This window comes from Stegostoma tigrinum, chromosome 3 (genome assembly GCF_030684315.1).
Source record: "Stegostoma tigrinum isolate sSteTig4 chromosome 3, sSteTig4.hap1, whole genome shotgun sequence".
In the NCBI taxonomy this organism is placed as follows: domain Eukaryota; kingdom Metazoa; phylum Chordata; class Chondrichthyes; order Orectolobiformes; family Stegostomatidae; genus Stegostoma; species Stegostoma tigrinum.
This window is the reverse complement of record NC_081356.1, coordinates 19,332,023-19,351,067: the sequence shown is the minus strand read 5'-3', so window position 1 is coordinate 19,351,067 and position 19,045 is coordinate 19,332,023. Positions and strand designations below refer to the sequence as shown.

Sequence of the window (19,045 nt, the reverse complement as noted above, 5' to 3'; positions counted from 1 at the left end):
TAACTGTTGCATGTTTTCTGGTAAAGTGAACATTTCACATTGTAAAGTCAGTGGAAGCTTTCAAACTTTCTTGCAGCTTCACATCCATGATTATGAGTTTGACTCGAAGACAGACTGGTCAAAGGGAACACAAAGTCATAAACTGTCTTCAGGCTTAAATGGTGTTCTAAAGAGGCCTACTTCATGTTTACACTATATATTATTATAAATAGCAATTCATGATCTACCAAGCTCCAATCTTATCATTAAATTGTTGAAAGATGTTTTTCTCAAGTCCATCTTCTATTTCATTGACTCCGTACTTGTGTTCCTACAGTGAATCATCTCCATGACATCATTGCAATGCTCCTAACATTTTGGACAAATTGCAGTTTGATTCTTAAAATGGTTCTCATTCATGGCCCTGATTTCAAGAGATCCTTTTCACTAAATTGCAAAATTTCTCTTACGATTACATGTAACTGTCAATCTCATGAGAGTCAATGACACATACTATGGCTGGGGTAGCTATGCCAAACCAAATCAGTCTTACTATCTCAATACAGTGAAATTAAAATACTCAACGACCCTCCAAGCTGCCTAACTGTTCTAAACCAGTGATAATATGGTGTGATAATAAAATGTGAGGCTGGATGAACACAGCAGGCCAAGCAGCATCTCAGGAGCACAAAAGCTGACGTTTCGGGCCTAGACCCTTCCTGCTGTGTTCATCCAGCCTCACATTTTATTATCTTGGAATTCTCCAGCATCTGCAGTTCCCATTATTTCTGATAATATGGTGTGAAGCTGGATGAACACAGCAGGCCAAGCAGCATCAGAGGAGCAGGAAAGTTTGACGTTTCAGGTCGGGACCCTTCTTTTTTTAATTCATTAATGGGATGAGCGCATTACTGGCTAGACAGCATTTATTGCCCCATCCCTAATTGCCCAGAGGGCAGTTCAGAGTCAACCACATTGCTGTGGGCCTGGAGTCACGTGTAGGCCAGACCAGGTAAGGATGGTACTTTCCTTCCCTCAAGGACATTAGTCAACCAGATGGGTTTTTCCTGACAGTGGACAATAGATTCTTGGTCATCGTGAGACTCTTAATTCCAGATATTTATTGAATTCATATTCCACTATCTGCCATGGCAGGATTTGAACCCAGATCCCCAGAACATTTGCTAGATCTCTGGATTAGCAGTCCAGCATTAATACCACTTGGCCATTGCCTCCTCCAATTTTCAAAATTTAACAATTTATTATTTATACTGTAACTTCAGTAGACAAAGCTAAATAACAAAGTAATCCAATCAATATCTGTGATTTATGCCCAATTTTCTTTGATGATATCCCTCACTCATATCCCCCAGACACTGTTAAGGGATGAATTCAAAATAAAACAAAAGAATTGTAACTTGACTGTTCGATTAAACAGTTTCCAATAATGGTAGCCCAGCCTTCATTCAATCTTTAGATAATGAGTTGCTTACAGAGAAATAACTACATAATCCAAGTGCAAAGTCACTGATGAATGTGAACTGTTCAGTGGATTCCAGAATTATTTACGTATTTCTTACAGACTGGGATCCTTTTCTAATATTCAACAATTCTTTAACTGGACAGAAAACAAGAGAGAGTTAAAAATACAGCAGAGTGTTCCAAAGCTTACAAAGACAATGTGCTCTTGCCAAAACCAGTCAGAACTGATTTACTCTTATTTTTAAAATCGATATGCTCCATGGTTTGCTGGTCAGTATTGCCCCTCCCCTGACTGACCAAATCAACGTCCAACCAGCAACCAGCCCTGGGCACAGCAACACATGGTGCTGAATCATCCGCAGTGCTCCTCAGATTAGTAACTAAATTGCATTATCTTCTAAGCCAGTCACCAACAGGGAATACCTGCATTTGTACTTTTTCTCTTTTAAAACAGGCAGTTGGTCAAAGTTCAATTAACCCTAATTCATCTCATAATTCCACCAAAGTAAAGAGAAAAATATGCAAAATAAAATAGTGAGGGTCTCTACACAAAGTTGTGAGGCAAAATGATCTCAATTCCTTTCCGTACTTTCTTCAATTATTCCTAATTCAATGCCATCTGATAAATATTTCACAAGTTGACCAGAAAAGTTTAGTCATTTTTCTTCTTCATGATCAAATTAAAAAGGACTGCTGGTGAACTTTGATAAATAAACCACAAAGAGTCATGGGAATAACTTCTGATGAGGGAACTTTACAGGGAACTATTTCGGATTCAATGCATAAAACACCCAATGTTCGGGGAGAGCTTAACATTTAATTATGAAAAACACCTTACTCACCTTTAGAAATAAAGCTCTTCAGGGCCATCTTTGGGATTTGAGTTTTATTTTCATTTGTGATGTTTATGATAACGTTGTCACACTTGTGGGAATAAATGCATCAAAACACAAAGCTCTGTGAAGTATTAATCATGCATTATTCTACCTCAGTTCACCCAAAGCAATCTAAATTAATTATATTTATGAGTCATTCTTGTTCTGCCTGCACCATTAATTACTAATGCTCTGACTAATGATGCTTATGACCAGGTAGGAATAGATGATTTTCTCCTTTGTCGATCTACTGTGATGCCATATGTATCATTTCAGTTATTCTAAAATTCTGGAAGTAATTATATGAGCATGAAAAATTATTTGTCACTTACTATTATCAACATTATGCATACAGTAGTTTAAAAATGCGAATATGTTTTTCTATGATATCAATTGTACCATGGTAGCTTTACATTTCAAGCTTCTGATAATCGAGAATAGGCATAATGTTTCTTCATGAAAAATCACACTGCTGCTGATTCATTCACAGTTCTGAATTTCAAATAATAGCAGGTTTTTTTAATGTTATTTTGAAAATTATCAACCATGCAAATGTGGGAAAGCAAAACAAAAACCAACCTGTTAGCTGTTGATAAGAACAAAAACAACCTGCACAAACTCAGTCAGAAAAGAGCTCAACTTTAATGCAAATTATGCTGCCTTTTTTTAAGTTGGGGCAAATTAATTTTGGCTGCCGATCAATAAAATGTTGCATAATGATCCACAAAATGCAAGGTTGTCGATCAGGAAACAATTGGCCAGTTGGATCCTTTTCTCTTTTGAAGAGAAAAAGAGTAGGATTAACTTAATAAAGGTTTTAGAGTTATGAAACATTTGAATGGAATGATGCAGAGAAAATAGTCCACTTTTGGGGAAGAGAATATCAAGAAGCCATCAATATATCGCCACCACGGAATCCATTAAGAAACTCAGAAGTAAGTTCTTTATCCAAAAAGAATAATGAGATTGTGGAATTCACAACTACATGAAAGACAGTAAGAGTCTGGTGCAGCTACACGGGAGGGAAAGCTAGGTAAGAATTGAAGGATATAATAGAAGTTTATGATGAAGTAGCCAGATGAGGAAAAATGGTAGAAGGATTGAAGGGAAGATAAACACAGTGTGGACTGGTTGCCTGTTTCTGTGCTGTAAATTCTATGTTACAAGGCACTAGCCCTATGTTCCTCAGTTTATGACAACATTATCTTGAACAGATGCAGATAGGAAGATAGAAGCCACAGCTGAAGCCAATTTTCTGAAACTTTCTCTCACATTCAGAAATATTGCTGGAGCTGAGGAGGTTACTAACGGCCTATCAGTATAGTTACGTCAGTTGGTCTCTTATTCTGAAGTTAATTAGGAGACTGGAACCAGCAGAATAATGCCCTCTGCTAAAAATTCCTAGTGATTTTACCTTAGTCACTGATGAAACTGACCAGTGGCTCCCTCCATCCCACCACAAATTTCGTGTGGGATTGCATGAGGTCAGTTAGTCTTTTGGCTGGAGTCCCATTCTGACGCACCTCTGGTGGTGGAGAGCATGTCTGAGGGTTTCAGGAGATTGGAAGGCCAAAGGCAGCAGGTACATGTGAATATCACTATCTGAAATTTCTCCTACAAGCCACACGCTATCCAGACTTGGCATTAAAAGCCATTGTTTCATAGTCATTCCATCACAAACCCTTTCCAACTGTATGAAGGATGAAGTTGGTGGACTGCAGCAATTCAAAGAGGCAGCTCACCACCACTTTCTTGAGGCCAAACAGATTTATCAATAAATGCTGACCTACACCAAAACCCACATCCCACAAAGAATAACAATAAAGATACTCGTGAATAGCATTCTTACTGACAGTTCAATTTACTGAAAATAGCGTAAACATTATGAAGTATCTTAATGCACTTGCTGACATTTAGCTGGGAGCAGGAGCTTTGTTATGCTGGAACTAGGGTTTAAGGTTTAATGCAGTTTAAGGACATTAGTTGAAATAAAAGCAAAAAGTATGGCAGCACCTGTTAAGAGAACAACAGAGTTAATGTTTCGACTCCAATATGACTATTCCTCAGAAGTAATAGGGTATGATACAGTCATAAATTGTTTAGAGTAGCGTTCCAGAATTCTGCAGATCAAAGCTAAATAACAGTATGGGTTGCTGTTAGTTTGCAGACAGCATGTCTGGACAGAGCGTGATGTTTATAACCAAAAAAGTCTTATACTTTATTAATAAGAAATGAATTGTCACAAACTTTCCAGTGAGAAAGAAACATAGATGGTGAAATATTGCCATCTATTGATGATGTGATATTTGAAACATAGGGATCACAAGACAATAGGAAGTCATCGGATAATGCACATCGAGATAACATTTTCCAAGCATTGGTTGATAACTCTGCTGAGAACTGACTGAATTGATTAATAATTCAGAGACAGATGTCCGATCTGCAAATGTATAGATCTGCTTGTACATTGTATTGATATCTAACTAAGTTAATTCAGAGATAGTGGGAACTGCAGATGCTGGAGAATCTGAGATAACAAGGTGTAGAGCTGGATGAACACAGCAGGCCAAGCAGCATCAGAGGAGCAGGAAGGCTGATGTTTCGGGCCTAGATCCTTCTTCAGAAAATGACCCTTCTTTATCTAATTAAGTTGATTTAGCTTTCACAGTTGACCTTATATCAATATAACTCAATTGATCAAAATTTTTGTCTGTATTTTTTGCTAATCCTCTGAATCAATAAGGTAATCCTGAATCCCAACTCTGAAACAACTTGCCATATTTTACTTCATGGAATACGTTTTTCTTTCAGGGTGCTTGTATTAATACAGAGATTTTAATAATAAAGCCACTGGCAGCACCCTGGGTCCAACTACAGCAGATGGACTGCAGTGGTTCAAGGCAGCATCTCGTCACCAACTTCTCAAGGGCAAGTAGGAAAGGCAAAAATGCTGGTCCAGCTAGTAACACGCACATCACAGGAATGAATAAAAGACACTTATAAAAGTAAGAACAAATACCAATTAATAGAAGAAGAAAAACATGAAGCAACACAAGGTATGGTTGTGGATGTGAGAAGTCAAATTCATGTTATTGCAAAAGATATGAGAGTACATCCTGGAACTTAGGAATATAAACATTGCAAAGATGATTTAAGGCGAACTCTTGATTAATTTGAAAACAGAAGCAAGAATGTGCTCATCAGCAAAGGAATGAAAACAAAGTAAGACTTGAAAGGAGGAAAGATTGTTTTGCGGGAATTTGATGAACTAGAGGCTATGCTAATCAGAATATTGGTGAGAAGGATGAATGAGAAATAAGCAACTTGCTCCCATGCCAAACCATTGAAAATTTAATTGCTGATGAAGTACATTTGGAAGTATAGTCACTATGGTATTATAGTAAATGCAATGGTCAATTTGCATGTAGAAAAAGCAATGAAATATTTTGTAATTGCTGCTGCACAAAGCAACAGACTAATAAGAGACTCAGGTATGGGTTAACACCATTTATTTTCAGATGTGCACGAGGAGGGTTCGTCTTATCAGTATATATTAAACCAATCCTGCAGGATTACAGGGGCCTCCAAGAATCATTAAAAAATTGCAATCTTGCATATTGCAATTCCCATGATATGTTATCCAGATGTTTGATGTAATGCATTCTTTTCTCAAAATATGAAGAGGCATTGACTGTTCTGCACTCAAGGCCTGCACCATCCTGCTTGTAATACTATTTTAATCTGATAAGGATGAGCCAAAGCTTATAAGACCATTGGTGAACAAGAATCAATTTGTGCCAAATTTAACAAAGTTATAAAAGAAGTCAAACTCAGAAGTGTAAGTCTGGGATAGTTCAAAACTTTCTGGAGGTTGCTCATTGAGATGGAAGATTGTCTACAGATATTCAGATTGGGATTCAAGGAGTAGGCTGTCAAATAGATAAATGGACAGCTGCTTTCAGCAGCAGGTCTTACTCTCACAAATCAAAAATTATTAAAATTCTTATAAATTTTAACTGCCTTGAAGTGCCTGATTCACCTCCCATTTTCTTGGTGAGATCGTTGCCTGTGTGTTTGTTAATGTTTTGGCAGGGGTAATAAAACTCCACTTTCCTTCACACAGGAAACACAAAGGATTTGACTTCTTTCAGTTTTGATCTGGTTAAAGTACATTTCGTGGAGAATGTGACAGCTATGTGACGGAAAATAAAATAAGACTCATCACGACTGACCACGAGGGACTTAAGAGATGAGCTATGACCCTTACCCTTACTTTGTCATCATGTAATTTGAACCCACAACTAACAAAAGGATTGAAGTGATGAAACAAACTATTCCCACAAAAGCTGGGGCTTTTGCAAAAAAAGATGTAACTACCACGAGAATGTTTTTGAGTCTCTTAGAGCTAAGATGTCCACGTTTGATGTTAATGCATTCACAGGGCAGGATGAAGCAATATATGAAAAACTAAAAGGTCTTGACTTGGAAGAACTTAAAAGAATTGTTGAAAATTTAAAAATGGAGCTCTGCCTGAAAACCAGGAAAAAAAACAGATAGCGCAAGACTGGTAGGGTAGTTGAATACTAATTATCTCAAACATGTGTTATTCCTCATATCTGATTCCAACCTCAGCTTACCACACTCCATTTCCAGACTAACTCACAGGATTTCCACAGAAAAACTGGTACCCTTTGAGTCCAAGCCATTTCTGTGAGGTCATTGTGCAATGTTGGCAGTCTGGCATGGCCCATTACCAGAACTGTAAGATGCAGTCGCCAAAAATAAATGGTCAATGCCAGCATAGCTGTCTCTTCCTCACACATGCTGCCCTATTTTCTCACCCAAGTCACAGGTTAAACACCTCACCCCATGGTTTACTGGTCTGCAGCTACATCCCACTTAAACACCGATTAAGTCGATGCTACCCTGGTCCCAAAGGCAACTGTAGCTTTCAAGAGACAAACAATTGGGAAAGTATTATCAGGGGCTTTTATTTATAGGCAGAACAGCAAACACAAACAAAACCACTGGAGGCTGCCAACCAGATTTCTGCATCATGACCAATGATTAATTCATATTCACAGTCTGTGTTTGCTGCACCCAGCTCTCATCTTTTAGAAGTTGGCGTCAATAAGATTCTGCCTAACATGGAGTGACGAATGCAGCAGAACTCTGTCACAGACAATGATAGCTTCATCTTCCCCAGTGTCCTCACTATCCTCCTCAGCAGACTGCTCTCATTCGCCCAGTTCCTCTCCATTCAGCAAATCCAGCTCAATTGTGCAGAGCAGAGCAATTCACAAAGGTGATGTGGTGCACCCTCTCCAGATTATATTGAGGGGTCCTCCTTCCAGCTACAAGAATAGCAGGTACACATCTCCAGGAAGTAGCGAAGCTGGTCACAGATCACCTGAACATTAATGGAATCCCTTTCTGTTGACAAATTCTGCAAAGTAGTGATATGACATCTCAGCGCCACATGCATGTAGATGATAATACGCTGCATTGGGCAAATCCGAATGTACCCACGTCTGACTGCTCAGACTGCAACACTGGCATGTCAGGGGATCAGAATGTGCCCAGAGCATATCATTCACTGTTTTGATCCCCTGGAAGAAGCCAGTAGCATTGAAAATCAGAGCGGCTGTCACCTTCACAGCTACAAGGATAAGATGGCATCCCCACTCCTACAGACCTCAGGTCCTGCTTCAACATTTGGCACAGTTCCGTCACAGTGTCTTGGGCATATTGACCCTGCATTAATATTGTGCCTTGCTCATGCCCAAGAAACTGAGTCAAGGCTAAAATACTCTGGGCCTTCTGCACGCTCCACACTTCCTGTGGGGCCCTGTAGAAGTGAGATCTCCTTGGCATGGCTATTACTTGTCCTCTGCAGGGCCTTACAATTGATCTGGGGCTTGCCATTGGTCCTGCTCCTTCTGCATCCGTCTTCACTTTTTTAGGTAGGCAGCCACAGTGACTAACATCCCATACGTGTCACGGCCCATTACACTTGGTGGAAAGTATCTAAAATGGGCTCAGAAAAAGTGATTGAATTTCTTAGTCATCAGAACTGTCATCAACGGTATACCTTCCAGATGAGGGCTGAGCACAGTTCAACACTCAATGAAACATGCTGTACACAGATAACGAGAAATATACCTCAATCATTCCTGCACACACAGGATCAGTCTGTGCAGCAACTTGGTGAAAGCGTTGCCTCAACTGAGATGCCCCACTAATGTCATTGAATTATAGAATCCCTACAGTGTGGAAACAGGCCCTTCGGCCCAACAAGTCCACACAGAACCTCAGAGCATCACACCCAGACCCATCCCCCATGACCCACCTAATATGTGCCCTCTACCTCCCTGAGCACTACAGGCAATTTAGCATGGCGAATGCAACCAACTTGCACATCTTTGGACTGTGGAAGGAAACTGGACAACCCGAAGGAAACCCACACAGACACAGAGAGAATGTGCAAACTCCACACAGACAGTCGCCCGAGAATGGAATTGAACACGGGTCCCTGGCACTGTGAGGCAGCAGTGCTAACCACTGTGCCATCGTGCTGCCCCAAAAGGGACTTCCTGCAACTCACCAACATTTTTCCAATCCAGGCTGACATAAAATTCCCAACTTCTCACTGCATTCAACATAGACCATTATTACACTTACATGGCAATAATGAAGCAAAGTTGTGCGCCTCACACAAGATGCTTTCCACATGAGTGAACAATGACAGTCTATGCTTCCTGAATGCCATGCCTGTGTATCAGGGCGATGCCATGATGGCCATGAGAAGTTGGCAGGTGTCAGCTACCCAATGTCCATGAATGGGGCTTGGGATTTGGTCTGGTGCCCATAGGTCAAGCTGTGGGCTGTGTTTTAGTTGAATACAATATGGAGGTTGTTTGGAGTAAGTGGTGTGCTGAATTAGTCAAGTATCTACTCTGATTTCCAGGTCAGGTTTTCTCACCACCTCGCTTACTTAATAAGTTCAGTCAGGTAAGAAGCCAAATATTAATGAGGCAAATTGGTGTTTGACAAGCAATGATCTCCCTTAATTGGCAACTTAGTGCTGCCAAGTGAGAAACTCACCATATTGCTGTGAAAAGAAGGCACTCATTGCTCCTGGCAATGAGATCAGCCTCGCTGGACCTCTCATTTGATTTTCCTTTGCCTATAAGATTCAACCTGTGACTCTAGTTCCACATTACTTACAAGGTCAGTACAGGAATGTTTCGTTTTATTTTGCTTTATCATTTATATCCAAGCAGTGGAATATCAGAAACCAACATTGAGGGGATAGTGATTTTGATTTTGCTAAAACAAGGAACAACATGTATGGTATTTTCAAGGCTCTTTCATGTTACATCATAAATGTAATGATTAAACTCTAATTGTCTGAAACTAATTGTCTTTCCAATTTGCAATGCTAACAGAAGCATCTTGCCATTAATTTAGCCTATGTTCCTCTGTGATCAAACATTCAAAGTCATCTTATTCTCCAATTATTTTTCAGATGTATTTGAACTGTTTTACAAGACTTGTTTGTAGGAATATAAATGGAGTGCAAGATCACTGGATAGATATTAAATAAAAATAAAATGAAATGTGACTGGTCAAATTAGTTCTAGCTGTTTTTTTGATTTCAGCTAAAACAACTCATCTTTCAACTCAGTGCACATAAATATTATAGATAAAGCAGTCAGCAATGTGATATGATTAGTGTCCCACTAAGGTGGCTGAGTACAGCCCACTCTAAATGCCTCTCATTCTCCATATAATACTTTAGAGAGCTCTTCATAAAACAGTAACTTATTTTATTGCCTTATTTAATTTTCTGCACTGTTATCACCAAATTTCTCATCTCAGAGAAAAACTTGATGCATTTTTCATGATACTAGAGGTCTAACCATCTTCCGGCAGGAATGAGTGACCTGCTGTGAGAAACCTACTGCAGATCATTGTGAATGCCATTTGTTTATTCTTTCCAAAGGCTTCTTCGGAATGTCAGTGGATTATTAATAATCGTGAGCTGTCATACTTCCATAAGTTTGTCACACCAGAATCAGCAAACTTCAAAATATGAACATTGAAACTTTATGATAATGAGACCGAGAAGCCCATTTTAATTTAGCAAATCTCACTTATTCTTACCTATATTTAAGGCATAAGAACTGAGAGAGTGAGAAACGGGTTTTTTGAACAACTGATGTGAATGCTGGAAATCTGAGATGAGCAAGTAACTAGTATCTAATGATCCTGAACCAAACTTATGAAAACCAAAGTCAAACAAAAACTTGCACTAGGTTTACAACATACTTTTCGTTACCAGAATTACATTAAGATAGATGAAGTCTGAGCACAGAAACAGCTGATTTAGCCTAAATGATCTCCGCTGGTGTTTACGTTCCACAGAAACTTTCTCATTCGTTTTTCATCAAGGCCCACCAGCATATTCTAAATGTTCTTTTTTTTTCTCTCATGCAATTGTCTAGTTTTATCTCAAATGTCTCCATCTTATTCATTTCAATGAATCTTTCTGGTAGAGTATTATGCATTATGATCTACATTTTTCAACCCTTATATGATAAAGCATATATGCAGCACAACTGGCGGTTCATGCAATTTGGGTGAAATTCAGTGTCTACCATTTGATCCTCTATATCTAAACTCTTCCTGCATTTATCTGTTACACTTTGAGGTATTGATGCACAATATTGCTACTTAATTTATTTTGAAATGCTCAAGTTTCCCTGAATTTACTGTTTACATAGTGACACTTAATTGGGACAATACGCAAGTACACACATCTTAATTACATAACAGAGTCTAGAAACGGTATTTGATTACTTGATAAAAGTTATTTAGCATTTTATTCTTTAAATTATGTCATGATTCAACTTTGAAACAGAAAATGAAGAAAAGAAATTTGACCTGAGGACTATTAAGAGATTTCTAATGAAACAAAACTTTGTTTCATTAACAAAAACATCAACAAAACAGAACTTTCATTAATTGAGAAAACCGGAATACATTTGGGCCTTTTCTGTTTGCACCTCAGATTCCAAGCATTTGGAACCCTTCTATCCTGATAATTATTTGTCATGTTCTTTACTCACCCTTTGGTAATCATAAAACAGGTCATCATTAGACCAAACATAAAGTGTTACATTTTCCTTTGTTTTAAGCAAAGTATTTACTTGAGTGAGATTGAAGGCATATGGTCTGCTATGGCCCAAGTCAATTTTTCTCACACAATCTTCCACTCTTCTTTTAATTGGGAAACAGATATTTTTGGGGCCCAGATCATGAAATTATGTGGCAGGAGACTGGGAATTGCTTCTCACTGCCAGACTTCACAACTTTGATGCCACTGGTGTGGTATTTAAAGCTTAACTGACCACATTTGCAGATGCAGCAAGTCAGAAACTGTCCTTCATAACATGATGCTTTATTCAAAATAACACCAAAGAGGCTGACTTCCCGTTACCAAGTCAACCTTTATTTACATGTGGAGAGTCCTCGACACTGATCCAGCTCCCTCAGAGCCAGCTCTCAGAGTGAACAGGATGTCTGGCACTCTGTCCTTATCTATCAGCCAGGGGTCCCTGGTTGGGCCAGGTTAACAGCCTCAATCAGGGAACTATTATTCTATGACGTCCACCTGCCTGACCTTGTTACAATCACAACATTATCGTCACCATAAAGTAAATGTCAAGAAATTCGAATTAGTTTCTCAGCTCACGAACAGAGGCCTGGAGGTGCTGATGTATGGGGTGGTGGAGAGGATGGATGTGTTTTTTTTCCTGTTAACTGCAAAGGATGCCACACCATCAGACACAGACAGCGTTGACCCAATTAACAGTCTGGATCTGTGCAATGTCACAGATGAAATGCAATGTCCAGTATGCAGGAAGAAATGCACTTGTCAAGGTAAGTGCTACCCCAAGCTCATAAAGCCACCAATTACTCTAACTCTGCCACTGCACACATACCTCCTCAAGGCTACTGGGCTACAACTCTCACTATTGCATATTTCATGTCCACTTGACAGCTCTCATCTGCCTCACCTTGCAAAATACAAACCATTCTGCTTCCAACTCACTCGCTAAGGACACATTACCCGACTCATGCGTTATCAGTAACTACACTTCTGCTCATCTGCTGTTTGTCACATTGTAAGAAAAACGTGGCCCACCCCTCTAGGTAGACATCACACTGAATGACCTCACTTTAGCATCATTTGTACTCGACCAGCGGGGCTGACTGTGGCACATTCCCATACTGTAAAACGACAGATCACCAAACTCTGGACGAAACAAACATCTGACTGATTGTAACCAACTGCCTGAATGGAAGGAGAACTTGTAGAGCTCCTTGAGTTGCTCTATGGTATCATCTAACTGATTGCAGTTTCCTGCAACCCCAATAGAAACAGTTCCCCTTTCACTTTCACACATGACCAACAGCTTGAAGCATTTAATAATAGGCTGAATGGCCTCATTCTGTGTCATTCTGGGTGAATATGCTGCCATCAATACTTGTACTCTTAGTTAATGATGCTTTCTGGTAATAAGTGGTTAAGGGTTATCTTTCACTTCTCAGAAAAGGCATGTACTTCAGAAAAAAGAGGTCATGAATTACACAGCAATTGACATAAGAGGTCAAGTTAAGATTAGATAACTATTCTTTGCTTGGTAAGGGACATTGATATCTTCAAACATATGCCAAACTAAGTAACTTGCATTATGTGGCTGATAGCAGTTCAGGTAACACTAACAGGTTTGGACAATGAAAACAGATGGTTAGAGTTACTAGCTTAACCCAAACACAGAAAAACAAAGTCATCTAATTCTCAGAGATAGTAAGAACTGCCAATGCAGGTGTCAGAGATAACATAGTGTGGAGCTGGAGGAACACAGCAGACCAAGCATTAGCAGAGGAGCAAGAAAGTTGTCGTTTCGTGTCAGGACCCATCTTCAGACATGGGGAAGGGGGAAGGGAGCTTCAAAATAAATAGAGAAAGGAAAGTTCGGGCTGGAGAAGGTAGATGGGATGCAGGTAGGCAGTGGTGGGGATTGGTCAGTGAGATGGGAGGAGTGGATAGGTGGGAGAGGAGATTGACAGGTTGTGTCAGGTCAAGGAGGCGAGGAAGACAGGGAGGCTTGGTCATGAGATGAGACCAGGGTTGGGGAGATTTTGAAACTGGTAAAGTCCACATGAGACCATTGGGTTGTAGGGTCCAAAGGAGGAATATGAGGTGCTGCTTCTCCAGTTTCCAGGTGGCATCATTGTGACATCTATTTCTCAATAGGTGCAGTTGTAGAAAGGCTTCAGAGTCAAACATATCAGGGTAGCTGTGTTATACAATATCTTTCCTCAGCCGCTTATTGCCCCTGTTAAACATTTCATGCAGCTGGTTATAAAGATATGTCAAGTTTACCACTAACACATCTCCCAAGCCTATGACTTCATAAATTCATGCTGACTTTGACAAATAGAAGACTTCCTACTTGGGAAAGAACATTGAATATCACCGTCTGGAAAAGCTGCTGTGTCTTTATTTCCTGCACATCTTCTGTTATAAAAAGAATATAAATAATGGCATTGGAACACTGTTAAATTTTTGACTTCTTAGAGATGAAAGACATGTATTGAGGCATGGAGAGTAGTCATCTCTTTTCCAGCTTGTTAAAAGCAAAATCTAAATGAGCATCTCTCAATCTGTTGTGTAGTCTTTGGATTAGTAAGTGTTCATTGTTTTTGATGAATTCAGAACTGAAGACACTTGTGTGGGTGGAAGAGAGGAAAAGAGTTCTTCCAACCTTGTGAAGACAATGATGTCCTCATTATTTGGATTATTGAAGAGTTGTCAAATATCACTGTAGCTGGTTTCAGTTGGTGTTTACATGTATGTGGTTTCAGTGAATATTTTTATGAGACCAAAAAGTTTTTCTTCCAGCTGATAAGTGTAATATTGAATGATAGATGTTTGGTACAAAGTACTGTTTCCTCTGCATATTGAACCAACATTGTTTCTGTTACTTAAAGATTGTTTCTGGGTATTGAATGGTGTTTTGAAAAAGGAACTGACATTCTTCTGATAGAACTGGGCATTGCTTTTGTTTGCTCGCTTTAATAAAAATTTAAAACTTTATTTGTCAATTCTTTGTTTTCTTTTTCATGTTTTAAGTTGCCTGTTTAAGTTTAATGTAAAAGCTTTTATGAAGCTTTAAATTAAAAATACACTTTCAATACAATTTTAAAATTGTTTTCTATCCTTTGGAGAGTGGAGACTCTACATTGCCGTCTCTTCAGTAGTTAATTATTGTGATATAAAGAAGTGAGGAGGAGGACTATTGGTATGGTTTTACCCTTCTTTTTAGGGTCCAAAGCTGCGTAAGTTAGGTAGATTGGCCATGCTAAATTTTTCATTGTGTCCGGGGATGTGCAAGCTAGCTGGATTAGCCATGGGTAATGCAGAGTCACAGGGATAGGGTGGGGGACTGCATCTGGATGGGACGCTCTTCCGAGGATCAGTGTGTACTTGATGTATCAAAAAGCCAGCTCCCACACTAGAGTTTCTATGATTTGTAGGAGTTTCTGATCCTTTTCAACAAGGTGAATAATTTTTATAATCTATGCTTCTTCACCAACCAGTTCATGCCCTTTATGAAGGAAATATATGGTAAGATAGAAATTTTGGATGTTTAAGAAGTTTAGTTGTACAATAAAAAATCTTCAGAATGATTAGTTTTACTAAATTATTTCTCTGTTTTAAAATTTTAATAAGATGAATTATATTGCTGGTTCCACAAATGTTTTCAAAGAATGATTTCATTTTTGAAAGGTTTTCATGCAGCTTAAACAACAATGTTAAATTGTTTGAGTGAAATTCCTTCAATCAATGTAACAAGTTAAACCTTCTTTGAGATTCCCAGTCCATAACATTGCCTAGAATTGAACTATTTCTGTTCTTCCTCTTAGGATCTAAACTTAAGACGTGGAGGTGCCGGTGTTGGACTGGGATGGACAGAGTTAGATGTCACACGACAACAGATTATAGCCCAACATGTTTATTTGAAATCACAAGCTTTCAGAGTACTGCACTTTCATCAGGTGAACCTGATGAAGGAGCAGTGCTGTGAAAGTTTGTGATTTCAAATAAGCCCATTGGACTGACATCGGGCTAAATTTAGTTCTAGCACTCAATGCCATCTGATATTTTTTTCCAAGATTGTAACTTGTATTGATCTTCTTTTAGCTTTGGCTATTCTTTTCCAAGTTTCACAAAATCTTTTAAACTTCTTTTTTTCCTAAGCTCTGGCTGGTCTCAGTTTGTTTCAGAGAAAAGGGGGCTTTATGCTACAGCTGTTCCAGCCCAGACTGATTGGCTGCTGCCAACAGACTTTGTGAGAGGTGACTGGATCTGTGCTCTCTTCTAACAACTGCAGAATTCATTCAAAAGACATTGCTTTTTTGGTAGCTTTTTTTCACTCTCCCCCTTACGTGGCTGCGGATTCATGAACTGCAGAATGCAGAAGCAGTTCACATCACATTTATACTATGTTGTACAAGATGCCCTGAGCTCATAGTTGGTTTGTTCAGATTTCCTTTGGGCGCATCGGGTGCCACCAATCCTTCTCATGATAGTAGTCTGCTGGCCTTCCTAGTATTAAATTGTGAATGATTAGCCTCTAATAAGTCTTTGGTTAAAAAGACACATACTCAAGTACCTCAAAGTAGTTCATTACATACTCACAGTTATAGCTTAAGTCTAGGTAACCATATTTTATAAGAGACTTTGGTATCCATTAATAGATATCAGGCTAATCTAAATTACAAGATGCTAACAGTGGAAGAAGGATTAACAGCCTGGTACCAGTATAAGCAGAGAACATGAATAGATTAGCATATACATATATATATATCAGCAAGCAGAATTTTACTATACTTCAGAGTTACCCCTTCTGGGTCAACTGCTTTATACAACAAAATTAAACAGATATATTGTCTTTTAGTAAAAGTACCATTATGCAGAGAAGCTCCCATGTGAAATGTTAGACTCATGTTGTATGAATACAAGAACATAAGTGACAGAAACAGGAGCAGGGCATATATCTTTACAAATAAAAGTAAAATACTGCACATGTCAGAAATCTGAAATAAAAAGACAAAATATTGGAGAAACTCAGCAGGCCTGGAAGCAACTGTTGAGAGTGAAGCAGAGTTAACATTAAGTCCCACATGCCTGTCCTTTGGAATGATTTTTAAGTTCTGAAGAAACATCGTATCATACTCAAAACAGTAACTGAGTTTCTCACTCCGCACATGCTGCCAGGCCTATTGGGTTTCTCCAGCATTTACTCATCTTATTCTTTAACTCCACAAGCCTCTCTGCTCTCTACTAAAATTATGGCTGATTTTTTTATCTCAACTCCAGATTCCTGCCCATTCCTCATTTCCCTTTATTTTAGCTAGAGCCCAAAATCCCCCTCATTCTTCAGTGTACTCATTGGTGGAAATTTACAGTTTTCTGCTGTAAAGAATTCCAAAGGTATATAACTCTCTGAATTAATAAATAATTCTTCTTTTCATTCTTAAATGATGACAACTTCATCCCAGCATTAAGACCCCTGAGTTCTAAATACTTCAGTCAGGGGAACAAATCAAATTTGTTCTAAGTGCAGTAAATTCCCTGGCGGCACCGCTTCACAGTTTCATTTCCTAATTTTTTTTCACAGTGAATGGATATTATTTCTTTAAACGTCATTTAATTGTGTAACAGTTGCTCCATTCTAATTCCAACACCTTTCTTTTTGTAAAGGTTCAAAAGAACCTGAAGAAATGAGTGAAATTTGCTCTATTTCTTTGCATTCTGACAACACAAGTTATTAAAAATGTGGTATTAGCATTGTAAAGATTTTCTGTTGTTTCCCCATTAGATATTTAATTTCTATAATACTCAACAGATGTGAAACTGATAACAAAACAAATAGTAGGAAGTGTAAACCAAAGGAGATTACACTGTGGCATTAGCTTATCAGTGCTCCAAGGTTCAACCGAATTTTCTTGCCTGCTAATTTTACAAAATGGATGGATTATTGTCTTCCCTCAAATAGCAGACTGTGGAATTTCAGGGATTTAGCTAAGGGTTCGTATGCTGGGTCTCATGGTGTGTTTTACACATATTGTGTGTACATAGCCTTGCCAAACCATAGGGCTGTTCTCTCATTAGAGAAAGGTAATCGGTGGTGATTTAACCTGAGGGCCAATTAGGTTAGATTAGATTCCCTACAGTGTGGAAACAGGCCCTTTGGCCCAACAAGTCCACACCACCCCTTGAAACATCCCACACAGACCCATTCCCCTATAACCCACACACCCCTGAACACTACGGATAATCCAGCACGGCCAATCCACCCAGCCTGCACATCTTTGGACTGTGGGAGGAAACCGGACCACCCAGAAGAAACCTACGCAGACACAGCAAGGATGTGCAAACTCCACACAGACAGTCACCCAAGGCTGGAATCGAACCCAGGTCCCTGGCGCTGTGAGGCTGCAGTGCTAACCACTGAGCCACGGTGCCACCCAGTGTTGAGAAGGCAAGTCCTTCATGGTAACTTCAGCTGGCGGAGGAATTGAACCCACACATTCAGCATCACACTGCTTCACAAACCAACCATCCAGCCAAATAAGCAAAACCAAACCTAGCATTTAGGATCAATTTAGTTTTACAAATTAATAATTAGATGACAATAAGCTTGACAGGTTCCATAACCATGGGCCATGAATCAAGAGAGACCTCTGTCACTTTAACAAAGCTAGAAGCTGGCTCAGGAGTGGTTTTCTATTCATTACTCCAAGTCAGATGCAAACAAGTATACGTCTAATTTTCATGTTGTCTTCCACATGTCACTTTGGTGACCTTTAGCTTGTAAACAATGCAACTTCTACCATTCCATCTTTTACCTTTTTTATGGGTAAAGTTTAACGTACGTATCACTATCATTACTTCAAAGTCAAAAAGCAGTCTTTGCTGGTTTGCAACAATTCTTCAGTATCCAGTGTTGGATTTTAGGTTGTTTAATGCTAACATTGTCAACAACATGCAAAACAATTCTCTCAAAAAATGTCACATTGGCACACTAATTCAAAGACAAACCAGACTTAACCCACACAATTAACAAAGGGAGCCACTCACTTTTTCCAGGATACAAATCTGCTTCTTTGTCTGAACGTCAATAATTTCCACTTCAACATAAGAAATTTTTGAATGCTTTTGCATTGCATATTGTCCAAATTGGCTTGTTGTCAATACAAGCTGGGATAAAGAAAGGAATGATTTCACCTCGTTTTGTTTCTCAGGTAACATATTCTCTTTTACAGCAGCTCTTCCTTTACAAAGAGTATTCATTGCTTCCTTCTTAAATTGCTTGAAGCAAAGCTGATTGTCATAATTGTCTAACATTTAAATAGAAACAGAGGTGAACAATGAACCAAAAGGTCATGCAGCATTCCATTTCAAGTGTATAATCTTATTCGACATGACTGAAAACAGAGGCCCTCTAATCCACTTCTATATTTAGCTTGTCGCTGTGTGATATGTCAAAAGTTGCCCTGTTTTTTAAATGGCAGAATAGCTTTCCCAGAGGCTGACTACTTCCTATCCTTATCATCATGACTTCAAAGTG

The 19,045-nt window shown here is 39.0% G+C and overlaps 1 protein-coding gene across 1 annotated transcript in view; it reads right to left on the bottom strand.

The window, feature by feature from the left end:
* The window catches only part of LOC125450575 (trans-2,3-enoyl-CoA reductase-like), a 124,290-nt gene extending 105,512 nt beyond the window's left edge, over positions 1-18,778 (bottom strand). Inside the window, exon 1 of the mRNA XM_048526581.2 lies at positions 18,556-18,778. Coding sequence (XP_048382538.1) covers positions 18,556-18,768 — 213 coding nt within the window. The 5' untranslated portion in view covers positions 18,769-18,778. The remainder of the gene's footprint in view (positions 1-18,555) is intronic.
* Positions 18,779-19,045: the final 267 nt, after the last annotated feature.